Source organism: Clytia hemisphaerica, unplaced genomic scaffold, assembly GCF_902728285.1.
Source record: "Clytia hemisphaerica strain Z4C2 unplaced genomic scaffold, Clytia hemisphaerica genome assembly, whole genome shotgun sequence".
Lineage (NCBI taxonomy): Eukaryota > Metazoa > Cnidaria > Hydrozoa > Leptothecata > Clytiidae > Clytia > Clytia hemisphaerica.
The window spans coordinates 259,376-278,546 of record NW_027103858.1 but is presented as its reverse complement, the minus strand read 5'-3'; the positions used below and the strand labels follow the sequence as shown (position 1 = coordinate 278,546).

The window sequence follows — 19,171 nt, the reverse complement described above, 5'->3', positions numbered from 1 at the left end:
CTGACGGAAAAGTTGCGGAATTGAGAAGTTTAAATATCTAATGAAACCGCTTTGAATTAATTACCTGGGACTTTTGCATAGTTTGACAGCCTTGTGTAGTTGACCAGAGCGGCTTTCCGTAGGCACGTTCGAATGGCTTCTTTGACGTCATCGCTGTCTTCAGGGTCGGCTGACGGCATTGTGGTGTCTTTTGATAAGACCTTTTGAGAATGAAAGATGTATACGTCTTTTATAAGACCGTCAGATTGTTTTTACTTTTTGCGTTTTAAACCAAATATAATGTACTTTTCTTGTATTTTCACTAATATTTTAAATTGCGTATTTTTTCAAGTTTTTCCGAATGAAAGATACATTAAGAGGATAAATTATCAGGTGGACTTTTTTCGCGAATCGAAATTTTAAAATTTTTGCGTGGACAAAGTTTCTCGAATCAGCATCTTTTTTCACCTAGCTTCTTTCATTTTCCCGACATTTATGATATTCATGTCAGTAGTGGCAAATTTAAACTAGACAAGAGTTGTATAAAATTTGCCACTGCTGGTAAAAACCGGGGTCTTTCCGTAGAAAACATTACTCATGAATATCATGAATTAAAAATAAGATGAAATGAATTACCCTTTCAAAGAGAGTCAGTGTGCTTTTCAATGCACCTTCTGGACGACCAAAAGGAAAACAGTATCTGAAATGCGTGATTTGATTGGACAAATACGCTCGTAACCGGTCTTTGATTTCTTCGAAGCGTTCTTTCTCGTCTACCGTAACTGTATTCACACCGTCTGGTCTGAAAGTTAAACGAATTAAACGCTTATTAACCCTTTTACTGCCGTGAAGGCTCGAACTATTATTTGCCAGATGTCAGCATATGCCGACATGATCTCTTGTCAGTAAATGCCGACACCGGCAAAGAAATCGAAAATGCTCTTGTCGGCATATGCCGACAGCGGCACAGAAAGGGTTCAAATTAATTTATGGACCCATATATTGTTCTAACTCGCAAGCAATAAAAAAGAAAATAGAAAGAAAACGCGGTCTATATATGTTTCATTTAAAATTTTACAACTCCCCAGAAGTATTATACGAAAGTCAAGGACAAGCTAAAAAATGAGAAAAGCATGTAAAAATCTTAGCAGCCGATATAGTTTAATCAAATATTTTTATTGACGTTACTCGTAACCAATAGAATAGCTTCATTTCGTTTCGAAATATTATTCAGAATCAGAATTTAGAAGAATACACATCTGTCAGGATTACATCACGACAAAAGTTTCAAATAGGGTAGGAAAAACAGAAAAGTTAGATAATTTCATTTTAATAATTACAGTGATGCATATCATGAATAGAGCCATGACGTTTGTGCTTTTAACAATTCTCAGATGTTCTTACCTGTTACCAACAACGTGAGATGAGCAGAACGCATAACTGTAATGCAGCAACGTTGGGTCAATCATAATTCCAGCTTCCGCCCTCTCTAGAAGATCGGTCAAATAGCATAAATGGCGGTGACACCCTCGAACGCCATAACGGGCGCAATATTCATCCAAAACAAAAACTTGACCAGGTGAGAACCAACCCTGTAGCATGAAAAGGATTTATCAAATTTCTGAGGTATTCGCAAGTAAAGGAGAATTCAGACTCAATCCTAAAAAAATTCAGTATTTGTGAACGAAAACTACCTCGTATTCTAATCGAAAAACCTCTACAGGAACGACCACTGCAGACTGACAATTTAATTTAATTTCATGGTATCGTGTCTATTTCAAAAAAATGAAACAAAAATTTCAGACCCTTACAGGGACTCCAAAAAGGCACCCTTAAGGGCGGGACATACCCGTACATATTCAATTAGTAAGTCCCCCCCCCCGGAAAAATGGTGGGAAAAAATATGCTTTCTTACCAGACAAGTGTAGGAATCATTGAGTCGATGCAACAAAGTCAATCGTTGGAGTGTAGAAAACGTATCAGCAGCTTGGTTCAGTTCGAAAGGATCAGCTTGAACAATACCACCCAAACCATGTTTCAAGGCTCGATCCATGTCTGGAGAGAGAAAAAATAGAAAAAATAATTAATACTGACCTAAATATAAAGAATATCGATGTATGCCTTTAGCCATAACTTAGGAACTGTATTTTTTTTACGGGAACACCTCGATGTCAACCGTTGTTTGCCGCTAGTTTGCTGTTTATTTAGCAAAAAACCGGTCCTTTTCAGCTGTTTCTGTATAAAAGAACAGCCATGAAAAAGACGACGAATCGAGCGTACTTGAGTAGATTTTCTGTGAACTATAGATTGAATAAAGTAAAAAAAAATACATATTAAACCCTGTATGATAAAAAAGGGCTAGTGAAACTTCTCGAAAAAAAAGGTTCTCTAAAAATCTAACATAGTCTCCCGGAAGGGACTCGTCTGAAAACCACCGTATGTGCGGGCAAACTCCTTTCTTTCTCAAAGAAGACCAAATCCATTGCACACTGTTTTCTAAAATCAAAAGCCATACATTCAACTTTTCTTCGTGCATCTCTTGATCCATCTTCAAGCAAGAGACAAAGGGGAAAGAAAGTTGTTTCTAAAACTTTCAGATATATTCCCGCCACGTGTACGTTCGAAAACCATCCACCAATCAGAAGCGTACACGTAATCTAAAGAACCCTTTTAACCAATCAGATTACTTCAATTCGAAAAATTAAATAGGATGTTTTATTACCAAAACAAAAAATCAGCCAATCAAATGACAGCACAAAGAATACATAAATTAACAAGCTATATGCTGAATGGACCTACCTGATGATGAAAGTTAGATAGCAATGCGAAAAGAAAAATGAAAAAAATCAGTCAGAAAATATAGCGCTTAGCGAAAATACACAACACAATAAATTCATCATTGATTGTTGATGGGGGGAGAGGGAATGGTTGTAGGGAAAAAATAAATAGGAAGTTCTGGTCGCAAAATTCAGTTTTATTGACAATTGAATCATGCTTGATGGTGAGCATTGTTATCAATAATGTTTTTGTGTGAAAAATATAGAAATATAAAGAAAAAATCCAATGAAAATCTGCAAAAATAAAGAAAGTCTTTCCGGCGAAAAAAGGTTGATCCAGCGACTTTTAAAATAGTTCCAGCTTCAAAAATCAATTTTATTGAAAATTGAAACATGCTTGATGGTGGGCATTGCTATTAATAATGTTTTTGAATGAAAAAACAACCAATTATAGGGAAAAAGTCCAATGAAAACCTAGAAAAACGGCGATTTCCGGCATATTTCAGGCATTTTCCAACGGAAAAAAAATTTCTCAAAAATCGGACTCGGCCATGTTTAGGACATTGTTAATATGCATCTTTGGGCAAAAAATCAGAAAAAACTAATGATAAAATCTCGAGAAAATGCCAAAAAAACAGTTTTCCGGCATATTTCCGGCATTTTCGGCCGGAAAAAGATGTTTTTCGAAAATCGGGCTCCGTCACAATTTAGGTATTGACATTTTGCATCAGTGTGCAAAATTTCATGAAAAAATATAAAGTACAGCTCAAGAAATTCAAGAAATACCGTTTATCCGGCGAAAATCGGCTGTTCCGGCAATTTTTAGAAAGTTCCGGCTTCAAAAATCTATTTTATTGAAAATTGAAACATGCTTGATGGTAGGCTGCTGGCATCCACTAACGGATTCGTGCTCCTTATAGAGGATGCTTAATAAGCGATATTTCCTTTGTCCAGAGATTTGCCGCATTTAGCCGATATACGGCTAAAGACATTTTTAGCTGGCGAGTGTCTACAAATATAACATTACGTAATGTTTAAATTTTCTGTGAGGCACCAAATCATAGATTGGAAAATATATTTGGATTTCGAAAAAAAAGTAGGCGGAAGGAAGTTTGTTTGTTTTTCACTTTTAACGAAGAACGTTAGAAGTTCATGATGTGGAGATTTTGTAAAAGATGGCAAATTAGATTTATTTAATTTAAGTGCCCTGATGTATCTTCTGTGTGCACCAATAAAATTTTGCTTCATAAAACTACATTTTGATGCTTGAATTTGGACTTGTATGAGTGTATAATTTTTTACCACACTGGATTCGTTGATCACTTTGGTTCCAGATAATTGTTATGTCAGTTCTACAGATATGTTGCAGATTATTTCAAGGTATTCTAGTTATGTATATACAGTACATTTTGGTCATATTGAATATTTCTCACATTACTTCTTTATGATTTCTACAAAATGGGAGTGTTGTTGTTCCTTCAACAAGGACCTTTAAATATTAAAACAAAGAAAGAACTTTTCTTCAACTTTGGCATTTCACTTTTTAATACTGTGTGCCCTTTGTATCTTTTCAGGTACTTAACAATTTTTTGAAGAGATTGGAGTGTTTCTGGTTGTTTTCTTGCACTTTTGTGTTCATATTTAATTTGTATTTTTTGAGCTTCGACCGAAGAGCTGATGGAAGAGTTTCGATAAATTTACAGACCAGATATCTTATAAAAGCAAAAGTCAAAAATAAATCTACAGACTGTACATAATGCGCGCATCAGATTGTTTTTTATCTTTTTTCATTTTTGTTTTTCTGGTCTGGGATTCGAATTTCGAATGTAAACATTCCATTGAAAACGTTCGAAACGATCGTTTTTACGCGCACATCAATGTCAATCAAATTATTAACTCGCAAAGATTTCCTTTGCGAACCGGAAAGCGGTTGGTAGATCATTAAGCAGACCTATACTACCTGAGGTTTTGTAGAGGTCTGCGATTCAGACTAGCTTGATGGTGGGCATTGCTATTAATAATGTTTTTGAATGAAAAAAACAACCAATTATATGGAAAAAGTCCAATGAAAATCCAGAAAAACGGCGATTTCCGGCATATTTCCGGCATTTCCGGCCAGAAAAATTTTTTTCTCAATATCGGACTAGGCCATGTTTTGGGCATTGTTAATACGCATCTTTGAGCAAAAAATCAGAAAAAACTAATGATGAAATCTCAAGAAAATGCCGAAAAACCAGTTTTTCCGGCATATTTCCGCAATTTTCGGCCGGAAAAGTACGTTAATTGAAAATCAGGCTCTGTCATATTTTAGGTATTGCCATTTTGCATCAGTGTGCAAAATTTCATGAAAAAATATAAAGTACAGCTCGAGAAATTCAAGAAATACCGTTTTTCCGGCGAAAATAGGCTGTTCCGGCGATTTTTAGAAAGTTCCGGCTTCAAAAATCACTTTTATTGACAATTAAACCATGCTTGATGGTGGGCATTGCTATCAATAATGTTTTTGTGTGAAAAAACAACGAAATATAAGGAAAAAGTCCGATGAAAATCTGCAAAAACGGCGATTTCCGGGATATTTCCGGCATTTTCAGCCGGAATAGAATTGTTCTCAAAAATCGGACTAGGCCATGTTTTAGACATTGTTAATACGCATCTTTGTCAGTCAAGAACACCTTCAGATTAGCCTATCATAGGCTGATTAGCCTATCATAGGCTATTTAGACTATTTTATATAGGCTATTTAGCCGAAAATCGATAAAAACCTCGATTTCTGACGAAATATAAATAGTCGCGTCTATTTTTCACCATTACTTCATTGCCCAAAGCCAAAAGAATCTTTTTCACTTTTAAACTAATGTAACATTCAATTTTGGAAACAGAAATTTATTATCCATCAGCTAACTAACCGATTTTAGGCTAATTTTCTGATAATGAAGTGCCGTGTGCACTTTGTGTTTACATTTTCAATTCTGCTAAATCGACAAAAAGCCCGATTTTCTTACCCTGCGCATTCGCACGCATGCGCAGTACCAAAAAGTGGAATATTTCCTAAACTAAAATTGACCCAAAGTCAAAATTTGTCATGATCATTTCTCTGACAATGAGAAACCATGTATTCCTTAGAGAAGACGCGACTATTTATATTTCGTCAGAAATCGAGGTTTTTATCGATTTTCAGCTAAATAGCCTATATAAAATAGTCTAAATACCCTATGATAGGCTAATCAGCCTATGATAGGCTAATTTGAAGGTGTTCTTGACTGTTTGTGCAAAAAATCAGAAAAAACTAATGATGAAATCTCGAGAAAATGCCAAAAAACCGGTTTTTCCGGCATATTTCCGGCATTTTCGGCCGGAAAAGTACGTTAATTGAAAATCAGGCTCTGTCATATTTTAGGTATTGCCATTTTGCATTAGTGTGCAAAATTTCATGAAAAAATATAAAGTACAGCTCGAGAAATTCAAGAAATACCGTTTTTCCGGCGAAAATAGGCTGTTCCGGCGATTTTTAGAAAGTTCCGGCTTCAAAAATCACTTTTATTTACAATTAAACCATGCTTGATGGTGGGCATTGCTACAAATAATGTTTTTGTGTGAAAAAACAACGAAATATAAGGAAAAAGTCCAATGAAAATCTGCAAAAACGGCGATTTCCGGGATATTTCCGGCATTTTCAGCCGGAATAGAATTTTTCTCAAAAATCGGACTAATCCATGTTTTAGGCATTGCTAAAACGCATCTTTGTGCAAAAAATCAGAAAAAACTAATGATGAAATCTCGAGAAAATGCCAAAAAACCGGTTTTTCCGGCATATTTCCGGCATTTTCGGCCGGAAATGAAATTTTTTCGAAAATCGGGCTCCGTCACATTTTGGGCATTACCATTTTGCATCTTTGTGCCAAAAATTAGGAAAAACTAATGAGCCAATCCCGAGAAAAGCTAGTAACGAACGGACGAACGAACGAACGAACACGGGTTAATTTATAGGACCTCCAAAGGTAGGTCCAACAAAATCAAAACAACGAGAGAAAAAAAAGAAAGGGTAAACAAAATATGAAATTGACAAAGATTGTAATTCGAATCGTTTCGAATCTTTTGTACATCCCAAAGGATCAATTTCAATTTCAAGAGTACATGCTCAATTTTTCTTATTAACGAGCAAAAATAAAATCATCAATGAAAGGGCTCAAGAATCTGAGATCTGAGAATATTTTCCAAGCAAAACACTAATTCTAATGGATTATAAATATGTACTGACCTCCTTTGACTTTTTGGATGCTTGGGTCAGTGCCAACAATGCCTGAAGAGCCGCCCATCTTGGTAGGGAGGGCAGGGCGGTATGATTGACCAGTGGCGGTATATAATTTGTAAATCCAATTCATTTGGTCGTGGTCTTCTTCAGCAGCAAACATCACTTCATCTCCTGCTTTCACCATATTGAAAAAGAAACGACCTCCCTCAAGTTCAGCTGGGAAAAAAAGAAAGTCAATATCAAAATGACGTCAAAACGCGACTTTTTCGTCAATTTTCTCCAAATACGTTGCGAAATCGACTAGCTTAATTCCCTTAATTTTCGCGCAGCTCGTAAAATAGAACATTCACGCATCCTTTAATTTTCGCGCGTCTTGCAATTTCTGGGATATTTTCTGAGTATTTTTGACGATTTAAAGTGTGTATTCCACAAAAGGAATACACGGTTAATGAAATGATAATATTATTAAAGATAAACACCAATCTCGAGGTTTATGCAAACCAGAAAACCAAAAGACGATTAAAGAGGAAAATAAAAAAAAAATTCGACAGCCAAAAGCCGAGATCCTATTAAATTTTAATTTCGATCTAACCATTTGTTTTGGTAGTATTTTTTGGCTATTACAGGGCACTGAACAATGAAGACGAGCCAGGAATAAAGTAACCCTGTCAGACTCAGAATATTATAAATTTCCGGCTAACAGGGAGCTGTAAGCTACACAGGTCCTGATAAGGATTAGAAGAATGAACAGACTGTAAAAATAAAAGAGATGTCAAAAAATGACGACTTACGAATTTTGTCGGCAAAATCAGCAGTGTATCCTTCAACAACCATCACTTCTTTGGGCGATTGTTTCTTTACACGATATGAACACAAAACAAACTTATACTGGCTGACCTGAAAAATAACACAAAAGACTAAATATACATACAGATGTTTGACTCTTGCTAATCCAAACTCGAACAGGGAATCTTATTTAATCGAATTACAGAAAGATTCGAGGCCGGCCTCCACTTTCGCACGAAATGGGCGACAGTTTTTTCTTAACCTTTTTTGCCTGGAGGAAAGATAACGTCACAAAAAAGTTTCGCGCGAACAAAAAAAAGTTGAAGGAAATTCTACCTTTTCATCAGTTACATCAATTTCGACCAATGGAATCGCTTCATTTTTCAACCGACCAATGACCTTACAAAAACGTCAAAAGTTTTCGCTCATGTCGCGCGAAAGTGGAGACGTCATTTAGAGAGATTTTACTGTATCAACATCAACCCTTGGTTTAGGGGTCTACCTTTAGGGAGAAAAATTCGGAGGGAGTTGGTTGAGAAGAGATTTTCAAGTTAAAAATAGTTTATTCAAAATAAAAATCGAGCCTCTTTGAACACCCTGTACAAACAGGTACAAATCTGTTCTGGAATATTCCATTCAGATATACGATACGTTTTTATAAAATAGTTTGTAAGGCAAGGCCAATCTAATTTGTTGTTTTACGGGCCAAGCTATCCAAAAAAGAGGGTCGGTCGGTTGGCGAAAAAATAAAAATAAAAGTAGAATTTTACCGATAAAATCCCAAAAAATGGGGAGTAGAAACTGGTAGAAAATAAAAAGACACAAAAAGCTCGAATACATGGATAAAATTAAACATAAAATTCTCAAAACCTTGGAAAACTACCAAAGTTTTGAAAATTTGGCAGTCTGTAAAGCAATGAAAATAGAAATGAAATGAATTTTATTTTGATCTTGATTTTTAGAGTTTCAGGGTCAGTTGGGCCCGTAAAACAACTAATCACACAAATAACACCCTTTCATATGTAAAGAATTTATATAACAAGTTTACCTGTATAAGCATAAAGAATCTCCGTTTCCAAGTTTTCCAGAACGTCAAACCTTTAGCGTAAAGGAACCTAATAAGGAAACGAAAACGAAAAAAAGTCAATAAATTTAAGCCTGTATTGTCATGTTTGATGGATCAAGGTTTAAACAGACACGTAATTTTCAAGAGATGAATATCTTTCAATAAACATAACGTCTCGTGAAATAAATGAATCTGAATAGGCGCTTCGCATTTAAGAAACTCTAAACTTTTTTTCTGTATAGCTAAACTTTTCGGGACAAAGTACGATTGAAACGATTTGGACAACCCAGCTAATTTTAATCCGCGATCGAGGATGGTAAAAGCGCTAATTAAATACCGTCCTCAGCCGGCCAGGATTAAAAAGTGTCACAATTGGACTGTTTTTAAGGTAACTTTTACTTAGAGAAAAAAAAAAATTAATGTGGCAAGGAAAACATAAAAATCAATCTCAAAAATTTAATATTCTTACCCGCTCTTTTTGACGTTAGTCGGTTTATCCATAGAAAGTGACAGTTTGAGTTTAATTTCTTCGTTATTATTCCAGCCCTTGTTTGGAGTCATCTTGTACCACTTGTTCTCACTCATTCCACAGAACGGTGTTAGTGTAACCTGAAAAATATATAGAGAAGTTAAAGAAGGAGCGTTGGTGGGTCGAGCAAATTGGGAGAACATGCGAAGGTGAATTTCGAAATTCGGTATTTTTGCGCCTTTTTATACATATTTAGAAATAATACACCTTTTTCTGGTTAGCCGTTTCGTATAAAAAGTCACCAAAATTTCGAGTAAACAAGCCATTCCATTGGCTAAAAGCAAAAACATAAACAAAAAAATGTGCAGAGTATGAGAAAAATGTTCTTTTCTGTGCTCTTACTCTTGACATTGTAATGTCATGTTTTTGCTTTAAGCCAATGAATTGGTTTGTTTACTCAAAATTTTGGTGACTTTTTATACGAAGCAGCTAACCGCAAAAAGGTGTATTAGAAATACCGATACAAGAGAAACAAGCAATATGCTGAATGGACCTACCTGATGATGAAACTTAGATAGCAATAAGGAGAAAAACAATCATTAAGAAAATATAGCGGTTAGCGAAAATGCATTAAATTTCATCATTGATCTTTGATGGGGGGAGGGGTTTAGGGAAAAAGAAATAGAAAGTTCCGGTTGCCAAATTGCAAAAGTTTTATTGACAATTGAATCATGCTTGATGGTGGCATTGTTATCAATAATCTTTTTAAGTGTAAAAACAAAGAAATATATGGAAAAAGCCCAATTCAAATCTGCAAAAACGGCGATTTCCGGCATACTTCCGTCATTTTCGGCCGGAAAACATGATTCTCAAATATCCGAATCGGCCACACTTAGGGCATTGCTGATACACATCTTTGTGCAAAAATCGGGAAAAATGATTAATGAAATCTCGAGAAAATAAAAACAAACCGGTTTTGACGGCATATTATCGGCATTTTTGGCCGAAATTTTTTTTCTTCAAAAATCAGGCTCCGTCACATTTTAGGTATTACCATTTTGCATCAGTGTGCAAAATTTCTTGAAAAAATATAAAGTACAGCTCGAGAAATTCAAGAAAATTCGTTATTCCGGCGATATTCGGCTGTTCCGGCGATTTTTAGAAAGTCCCGGCATCAAGAAAAATTAGTTTTATTGACAATTGAACCATACTTGATGGTTGGCATTGTTATCAATAATGATTTTGCGTGAAAAAACAAAGAAATAATAGGAAAAAGTCCAATGAAAATCTGCAAAAACGGCGATTTCCGGTATGTTTCTGGCATTTTCGACCAGAAAAGAATTTTTCTCAAAAATCGAACTCGGCCATGTTTTGGGCATTGCTATTACGCATCTATATGCAAAAAATCAGAAAAAACTAATGATCAAATCTCGAGAAAATGCCAAAAAAACGGTTTTCCGGCATATTTCCGGCATTTTCGGCCGGAAAAATATGTTTTTCGAAAATCAGGCTCCGTCACATTTTAGGTATTGAAATTTTTCATCTTTGTGCCAAAAATCAGAAAAAACTAATGAGCCAATCTCGAGAAAAGCTGGTAACAGACGGACGGACGAATGGACGGACGGACAAAGGTTAATTTATAGGACGTCTCCAGGTAGGTCCAACAAACTATGGTGGAAAATGATAAATCGGTATAAAATATTTGCGTATAACGGTCGGACGTCAGACACTGTCCGAGCCAAATTGCTCCTTGTCCGACCCAAAAATCATAATTCTCGAGCTAAAGCAACCCTGATCGGACATTTTGTCCGACCCACTTGAAATCGTTATTTCGAGCCTTGGAAGGGTATCTTAGAATCTTTATACTCACAGATGCCAGCTCTTTATCGTCCGAGATATGCAGCATACCAGTCTGTTCAGCCATCAAACGTAATTTCAATAAACATAAAGGCTGATTAGTAGCCCACTCTCCTTGAGTTTCCCATCTGAAAATCAAAGAATAGCCAACGATATTTCGAAAAGTGAGCTATATATTGGAAACCATTAAAAAGGGATATTTTGGTCAAGGTAGTGAAATCCAGGAGCCATAATTCAAATAAATAGAGTAATAATTAGAGGGGTCTGTTCTTGTCAAAATCCAAGGGGAAGCTAAATTTGTGTCTCCAGGGGGTAAAGCTTTAAAAAAAATGACTTATCGACATCTTTATACAATTTCTTTTTGGAATAAGTACTGTTTGAACTTACAAGGGTCTTCCAGCTTCAGCTTGATCGGTTGATAGTTTTTCACCTCCATCCAGCTAAAAAATATAAACAAAATAAAACAGGTTTATATATTCAGCCTTATGGAATCTATATGGCCTTTCAAAGAAGTTTAATATTAAATTGAATCACTTCATCGAGACATTGAATCTATTAGGGCTAATTTTTTAATCTATTTAGGGCACCCTGGCGGGTGACCTAGGTAGCTAAGTTGCTAACAAAGTGAAACATTCCAAACAATTGTTATGGATGTCAAATGCTTGATTCATTCATGTATGATAAAAAAATCCAAATATAATTTGCTTCACCTCCATGACAACGAAGACGATACGATTGTGTGGCAAAACTTTCAATCCTGAAGCTTCAACAACAGTCACCTGAAAGAGATTATCAAAAACAAATACACTTAAATGTAATGACTTGCCAGGACTTGCATCATAAGTGATTATATGATAAAAAAGATATGACCCGCAACAGAATCTGATAAAAAGTGTAGCAGGCCTCATTTTAGAACATAGTTGCCACGGTACTGTACACATGATTATACTTAGTTAGCATTTTAGTACGTTAGTGATATGATTCAAATTTTCTAATTGGGAATACCATATTTATGTCCAAAAATAATGCTGAATAACTATTCTGTTTGCAAACGAAAAAGGCTTACAAAACTTTCACATTTTGAATTGAGTGTACTGATGAAATATTTTAGATTGAATTTATTGAAAATTAAGAGCAGATTTTGAAACCAATTTAAGCAAACCTTTAGTTCATAAGTGAGTCCAGAAAGTGCTTTGTTTAGTATGGCATCATTATCATCATTCACATCCATTATTGAGATTTGATTGTTCTGCGCTCTAAAAAGAAAATACACTGGTGTTATTTTCTGATTCATTCTACATTACCGTATCAAAAGTCAAGAGGAAGGTTTCCCTTAGACCTACACAGACAAATTGCCGTGATGGATTGGTAGGCGAATTGACTTTTACCTTAAAATTAAAGTTCCACAGATTCCACCAAGAGGGTTAAATAAAGTACAATAAAAAAGGATACAATTTTATCTGACCATCACGATAATAACCACGATTCAAACTGTTTTTATCTAAGGGAGTGAGCTAGCGTTTGTATTATTCTTATAACTGTCTTATGTTTTCACAATCGACCTACACGTTTGTTTTTTATTAGAACACCTAAAATTTGGCTGAGTCTGGATGTGCTTATTTTTTTAGCAATTTTCAGCCTATGTTCTTATACTCTAAATCGACAATAAAATTGGTAATTGGTATTTGGTAAAATTTGAAAAATATTTGACTCTCGATTTTAGAAAATCCATCCCTAAGTTCGGTTAAAACTGCTTGAAAAGAGGAAAAAATTGTAGTTCCTTGTTATTTTTTTCCACACTGAGGCTGGGCATGTTCTTAAGATGTTATTAATTTTTCGACGAATTTCAGCCTGAATGTTCTTATAAACTGGGTTCTAATAAAAAAAACGTGTATTGTGTTGAACTTTGAACCCTCATCCTGATATTTTATCTTATAAGAAAGTGTGTATACCTTTTCATTTTATACAAAGCTGATTTGGCGTCTAAGCCACCCTTGGTGACAGGGAAAGCTTCTAAATGGATTGACATCAACTGTTTGATCATTGTTTTCTGTTCTTCCACGTAAATTTCTTCCATGTTTTTGTGAATAAAACGAGGCATATTCTACATAACAAAAACAAGCAACATGCTGAATGGACCTACCTAATGATTAACATCAAATGAAAATAAGAAAAAAGTGACAATTGTACAAAAATTCAGAATGGAAAAATAAAGCTTGTGTGTTGAATAATGTAAAGTGGTAAAAAGGAATTTCCCCAAATAGGAAAATCACTTAAACCATTCAGGCCCAAAAAACCTTTTAAGCTGTTTTTGGCCCAAATTTGCCCAAAAAGTCAACATTGAGAAAAGCTATATTTTCTTATTTGGTTTAAGGGAATTTCCCCAAAATACGAAAATCCGTCTTTTAAGGCAAATAAGAATTTCCCGGGAAAAACCACTTCAGTCATTCTTTAGAGAATCTTGCCCTCCATCTTTGTACAAAAAATCAGAAAAAAGTAATAACAGGATTTTGCACAAAGTCCAAAAAACCCTATTTTAGGCAGTTTTTGGCCCAAATTTGCCCAAATATATTTTCTTTTCGAAAATCTGGCTCCGTCACATTTTAGGCATTGCCATTTTGCATCATTGTACAAAAAATCTGAAAAAAATAATGAGTCAACTTTGAGAAAAGCTATATTTTCTTATTTGGTTAAAGGGAATTTCCCCAAAATACGAAAATCCGTCTTTTAAGGCGAAAAAGAATTTTCCGGGAAAAACCACTTCAGCCATTCTTTAGAGAATCTTGCCCTCCATCTTTGTACAAAAAATCAGAAAAAAGTAATGACAGGATTTTGCACAAAGTCCAAAAAACCCTATTTTTAGGCAGTTTTTGGCCCAAATTTGCCCAAATATATTTTTTTTCGAAAATCGGGCTCCGACACATTTTAGGTATTGCCATTTTGCATCATTGTGCAAAAAATCAGAAAAAAATAACGAGTCAACATTGTTAAATACTATATTTTCTTATTTGGTTAAAGGGAATTTCCCCCAAAATACGAAAATCCGTTTTTTAAGGCGAATAAGAATTTTCCGGGAAAAACCACTTCAGCCATTCTTTAGAGAATCTTGCCCTCCATCTTTGTACAAAAAATCAGAAAAAAGTAATGACAGGATTTTGCACAAAGTCCAAAAAACCCTATTTTAGGTAGTTTTTGGCCCAAATTTGCCCAAATAAATTTTTTCTCAAAAATCGGGCTCCGTCACGTTCTGGGTATTGCCATTTTGCATCATTGTGCAAAAAATCAGAAAAAGCTAATGAGCCAATCCTGAGAAAAGCTGGTAACAGACGGACGGACGAACGAACGGACATGGGTTAATTTATAGGACCTCCACCGGGGCACCCGGAGGTAGGTCCAAAAAGACAAAAATATGAATGAAGTCATTCAGTTTGTGGTGTTGATTGTCCACATGAAAAGTGAATTTGCCTTTTAAAGCTTAATAATGTAAATTTTATTTTGCGCACAGGAGAAAAATCTATAACTTATACAAAGTGTGTGAAAACAGAGTTCCAAGAGTGCGGGCAATTTTTATAAACGCAGTCAAAAAAATTTCCTCTTTTTTTAGGAGTGACTTCCCCAGATAGCCCTTGATTTACTTACAGGCTGCAATTTTCAAAACCTACCTCTTTAGATAGTTGTGTTAAAATCTTTTGCCTTGAATGTAGTTCTCTTCGAATGAAAGCTGACTGTTCGTCTGCATTATCCAACTATAAGTACAAAATGTGTATAAATATCTTTAAAAATATTAATAAACAAATTTTATATCAAAAATTGTTATCAGTAATTAAACTCTCCAGAAAGGAGAAGGATTGAGATATACAGTTGATGTTCTGTGATGCTGTCTAATTCGATCTTCAAGAAGAATTGGATTTTCATCGAATAAGGGAGCTTATTAAAAAAATAAGCGAGCATTGTTTATGAGAGTTTCTTTTTGAAGTTGACGGGGACTTTAAATTTCATCGAATATAAAGGGAGCTTATTGAATTGTAGAACGTCGAATTAGAGAGCGTCAACTGTATTGCAGTTTTAGATTCCAATTTGTTGATACTTTCTATATTTCATCAGTGCAGTACTACAAGCAAAAGATTCTTGGTATATGGTGAAAACCAAACAACGCAGAATTTTGCAGATAGAGAAGTATCTGTCGATAATTTGACGATCACTTTCGTTTTGCTTTTGTTTATATTAATCGGTTACCACTGCTATGTCCTCTAACAGATCAACAGTATCCACGTAAAAGCAGGTAAAAGTGATATTATTTCTTCAAAAATTACCTACCTGGCAAGCATTGAAAAGAATTTGATGTTCATAATGTTTCACACCAAGTATAGTTTGGAACATTTCATAAAGTTGCTCTTTTGATAAAATCAACTCTGAAGCAGCAGTTGCCGCAAGCCTTCCACCAGGTGTGCGCTTCTGGTCATCATCTCCCCTGTAGATAGCATCAAATTTTGCCATCCAAGAACTTAAAACAGTCTCTTTACTTAATCCTTCAATATCCGGTAAAATTCTAACACGTTTCTCGATATTTGCTTTAAATATTTCACGAAAATCATTACTGGAGTAACCACCAGAATTGACCATTTTATGCACTCTATCACAACATAAGAAAGTATCATAATATGATTGAACAGCATTTTTAAAAGCTTCATCAGCCACTATACTTGTTTTCCCATTCAAAAATGAAAGAAATCTGTCTTTAATAGATGCTAAATTTTGCTTAGTTACTTTAGATTGTCTTCTAGCCATGTCTGTTGGTTGTTTAGCGTTGAAAGGATATGCAATACATCTGGATACAAATACGTAAAGCTGCAGTCTACGCTTGTGTTCGGAGTCTTCAGGATAGTCACCATTTTGTGAGTCTGTACTTTGAGATACAGAAGCAAATGTAGGTGTAGTATCTGGTTGTTTACTTTTCCCTTTAAACGGTCTCGTCAAACTTAATTTTGATGATATTTTGGGAGATCCTTGCGAGCTTATACTAACAGTATCTAAAGAGCCATTTCTCTTGTGTGTAGATAGCTTCTTATTCTGATTATCATTGGTAGTTGTTGTAGGGCTAGCAGTGATCGTACCGTGAGCACTTCTGATTGACTTAGGTGAACCCTCATGTGATATACTGACAACAGGGGTGGATGGGCTTTGATCAGGCTGGTCAACGTCTTCCTCGTCCGAAGAAGAATCTGAGTTAATCATATTTTTATTTATGATCTAGAAAAACACATGAAACAAAAACAATAGTTGCAATAGAAGTGAAAGTATAGAAAAACAATGAATTTTAAATCTAAAAACCCCATTATTTACTCTTTTAAAAGTCCTTTTGAATTGGTCATTCTTTTATAATCGTAATATGTGAGTGATAATTAATAACCAAATAAACCAGAGCTTAGAATAGTCAAATTACATCTAATAATCTTTTTGTTTCTAGCAAATTCTAGCTATGTTATGTAAATAAAAAGCACATGAAGCAAAAGCACACGAAGCAAAAGCACAGAAGCAAAAGCACAAACAATAATCTCAATTATAAGTGCAAGTATCAATAAACAAATATGCAGCAAACATTCAAAGACATTGTTGCAAAGCTTCATATAAATTCAAAAAAAATCAAAAATCTAAAAGCAGAACTTAAAGTTTCATGAGTTCTTAGTTCTTTAAAAAGTCACTTTGTTAAAATCCTTTTTGAGTAATTATTAATTTATCCAAATAAACCGGTAAAATTATATTGAATTGAGTTTTTCATTCCTGACAAATTCTAGAAATGATGTCATTTTTCATGGACAGATCTATAAAGGTTATTTTACACTGCGATTTTTCAAAGAAATCAATTTTCTCAAAGTGTTTTTTAACCATTAAAGCCTTATATCTTTTTAGACAAGGCAAAAACTTAATTTTTACAGAAAAGTGCTTTTAAAACTTCAATAGACTACATACTCCTTTAACAATGTTTGCATAGCTGTTTTATAATTGAATCAGTTTCAAGTTTTTCTTCTTTCTCTCTAGAGAAACTGAGACAGAATCTGTAACTATAAAAAATGTTCTACTAAACCCAATATTGATATTGCTCTATCAAAGAAAGTGATTCACAGAGTGATACAAACTGAGACAAAAAAAAAGAATTGAAAGAGTTTTACACTTTGAAAATTATAAAACAATCAAGTATTTGATTGAACAAAAAGTAGCAAAAATCACGTTACTAAAAATAAAAAATTTTGTTATGGTACAAAGATCCAAAGGATAGAAATGACTTCAGAGTCCATAAGATTGAAACTACTGTTAAAAAAACTTAGGGTTATAAAATCAAAGCAAGCTGTTTACAATTAGTTTTGGAGTTCTGGTTAAGAATTATTAAGAGCCTTTTTTTTTAAATCTTCAGAATAAAAAAAGTGTGATACCTCACCCTCTTTTAAGATTTTGCTCAAAACTTGCTTCAAAAAAGTCACAAAGACCATCAGCAGACAGCTAAAAGTGCTTCCAAACCAAGATTACGCAAAGTTTGAAGCCCTCTACAGAAGGTGCTAGAGGTTTTCGGGGAAAATTTGAAGACTCAATTTGATTCCCTACAAAAAGTTATTGAAATCCACTGTATCAGCTTTCTAATGTACTTAAATGAAAATTCATTGGCTTTCAAAATCTGCTCTCCACCAAAGTTTATGATGTTAGGGGGTCAATTATTTTTATTTAGTGGCCTATCTTTGAGACACTGCATCTTCAAAACTACTTGAGATACCAAGGTGAAATTTTCAGAGTCTTATTTCCTTGTGTGATAGATCATTTGGTCCAAATTCCAGCAAAATACAAGAGGGTGAGGTATCACACCCTGAAGACTCTTAGAAAAAAAATGACTCTTAATGATTTTCCCTATATTTTATTAAAAGAGGGGGTACCAGAAGCTAAACTAAGATGGCCCCAATTGAGGGGGCTTCAGGGGGTAAAAATTTCAAAATACTGGAATACTGGTAACTTTTTAAATTAAGTATTGGCATACCAGCCCAAAATTTCTCAAATACTGTTCAAAAATACTGTAATGAGTACAGAATAGTCGAACGTGCGCACCGCACTGGGCTCAACTTCAGATTTTCCCGTTATTAAAAGGCCCAATTGTAACATTTCAAATATTTAGTATTAGGTAGCAAATATACTTTGTCCGTTTTGGCTGAAACTCGTCCCCAGGCCCCAAAAATCAAAATTTTCAAAAAATGAAAAAAACACCCCCAGATATTCACCCAAGGAACATGTGTGCCAAATTTCAGCAATATCCGACCTTTTTTGAAGTGTCCAGGCTGCCAGCCTCGTTTTGGTGAAAAACTCGTCCCCAGGCCCCAAAAATCAAAATTTTCAAAAAATGAAAAAAACTCCCCCAGATATTCATCCAAGGAACAAGTGTGCCAAATTTCAGCCAAATCCAACCTTTTTTGAAGTGTCCAGGCTGCCAGCCTCGTTTTGGTGAAAAACTCGTCCCCAGGCCCCAAAAATCAAAATTTTCAAAAAATGAAAAAAACACCCACAGATATTCACCCAAGGAACAAGTGTGCCAAATTTCAGTCAAATCCGACCTTTTTTGAAGTGTCCAGGCTGTCCCAAACTTTTAGCCTCGTTTTGGCGAAAAACTCGTCCCCAGGCCCCAAAAATCAAAATTTTCAAAAAATGAAAAAAACACCCCCAGATATTCACCCAAGGAACAAGTGTGCCAAATTTCAGCCAAATCCGACCTTTTTTTAAGTGTCCAGGCTGCCCCAAAGTTTTAGCCTCGTTTTGGCGAAAAACTCGTCCCCAGGCCCCAAAAATCAAAATTTTCAAAAAATGAAAAAAACACCCCCAGATATTCACCCAAGGAACAAGTGTGCCAAATTTCAGCCAAATCCGACCTTTTTTGAAGTGTCCAGCCTGCCCTAAAGTTTTCGGACGGACATACAGACAGACAGACAGACATACAGACATTCTCAGAT

At 35.0% G+C, this 19,171-nt stretch overlaps 1 protein-coding gene across 1 annotated transcript in view; it reads right to left on the bottom strand.

The window, feature by feature from the left end:
- Positions 1–16,432, bottom strand: part of LOC136808287 (calcium-dependent secretion activator 1-like) — a 34,790-nt gene extending 18,358 nt beyond the window's left edge. Inside the window, exons 1-15 of the mRNA XM_067064822.1 lie at positions 15,504–16,432; positions 14,849–14,932; positions 13,139–13,290; positions 12,349–12,442; positions 11,897–11,965; positions 11,574–11,626; positions 11,200–11,314; positions 9,330–9,469; positions 8,843–8,909; positions 7,800–7,905; positions 7,015–7,224; positions 1,895–2,034; positions 1,384–1,571; positions 616–781; positions 65–200 (exon numbers count right to left, since the gene is read on the bottom strand). Of these exons, the coding sequence (XP_066920923.1) occupies positions 65–200; positions 616–781; positions 1,384–1,571; positions 1,895–2,034; positions 7,015–7,224; positions 7,800–7,905; positions 8,843–8,909; positions 9,330–9,469; positions 11,200–11,314; positions 11,574–11,626; positions 11,897–11,965; positions 12,349–12,442; positions 13,139–13,290; positions 14,849–14,932; positions 15,504–16,421 (2,638 nt within the window). The 5' untranslated portion in view covers positions 16,422–16,432. The remainder of the gene's footprint in view (positions 1–64; positions 201–615; positions 782–1,383; positions 1,572–1,894; positions 2,035–7,014; positions 7,225–7,799; positions 7,906–8,842; positions 8,910–9,329; positions 9,470–11,199; positions 11,315–11,573; positions 11,627–11,896; positions 11,966–12,348; positions 12,443–13,138; positions 13,291–14,848; positions 14,933–15,503) is intronic.
- Positions 16,433–19,171: the final 2,739 nt, after the last annotated feature.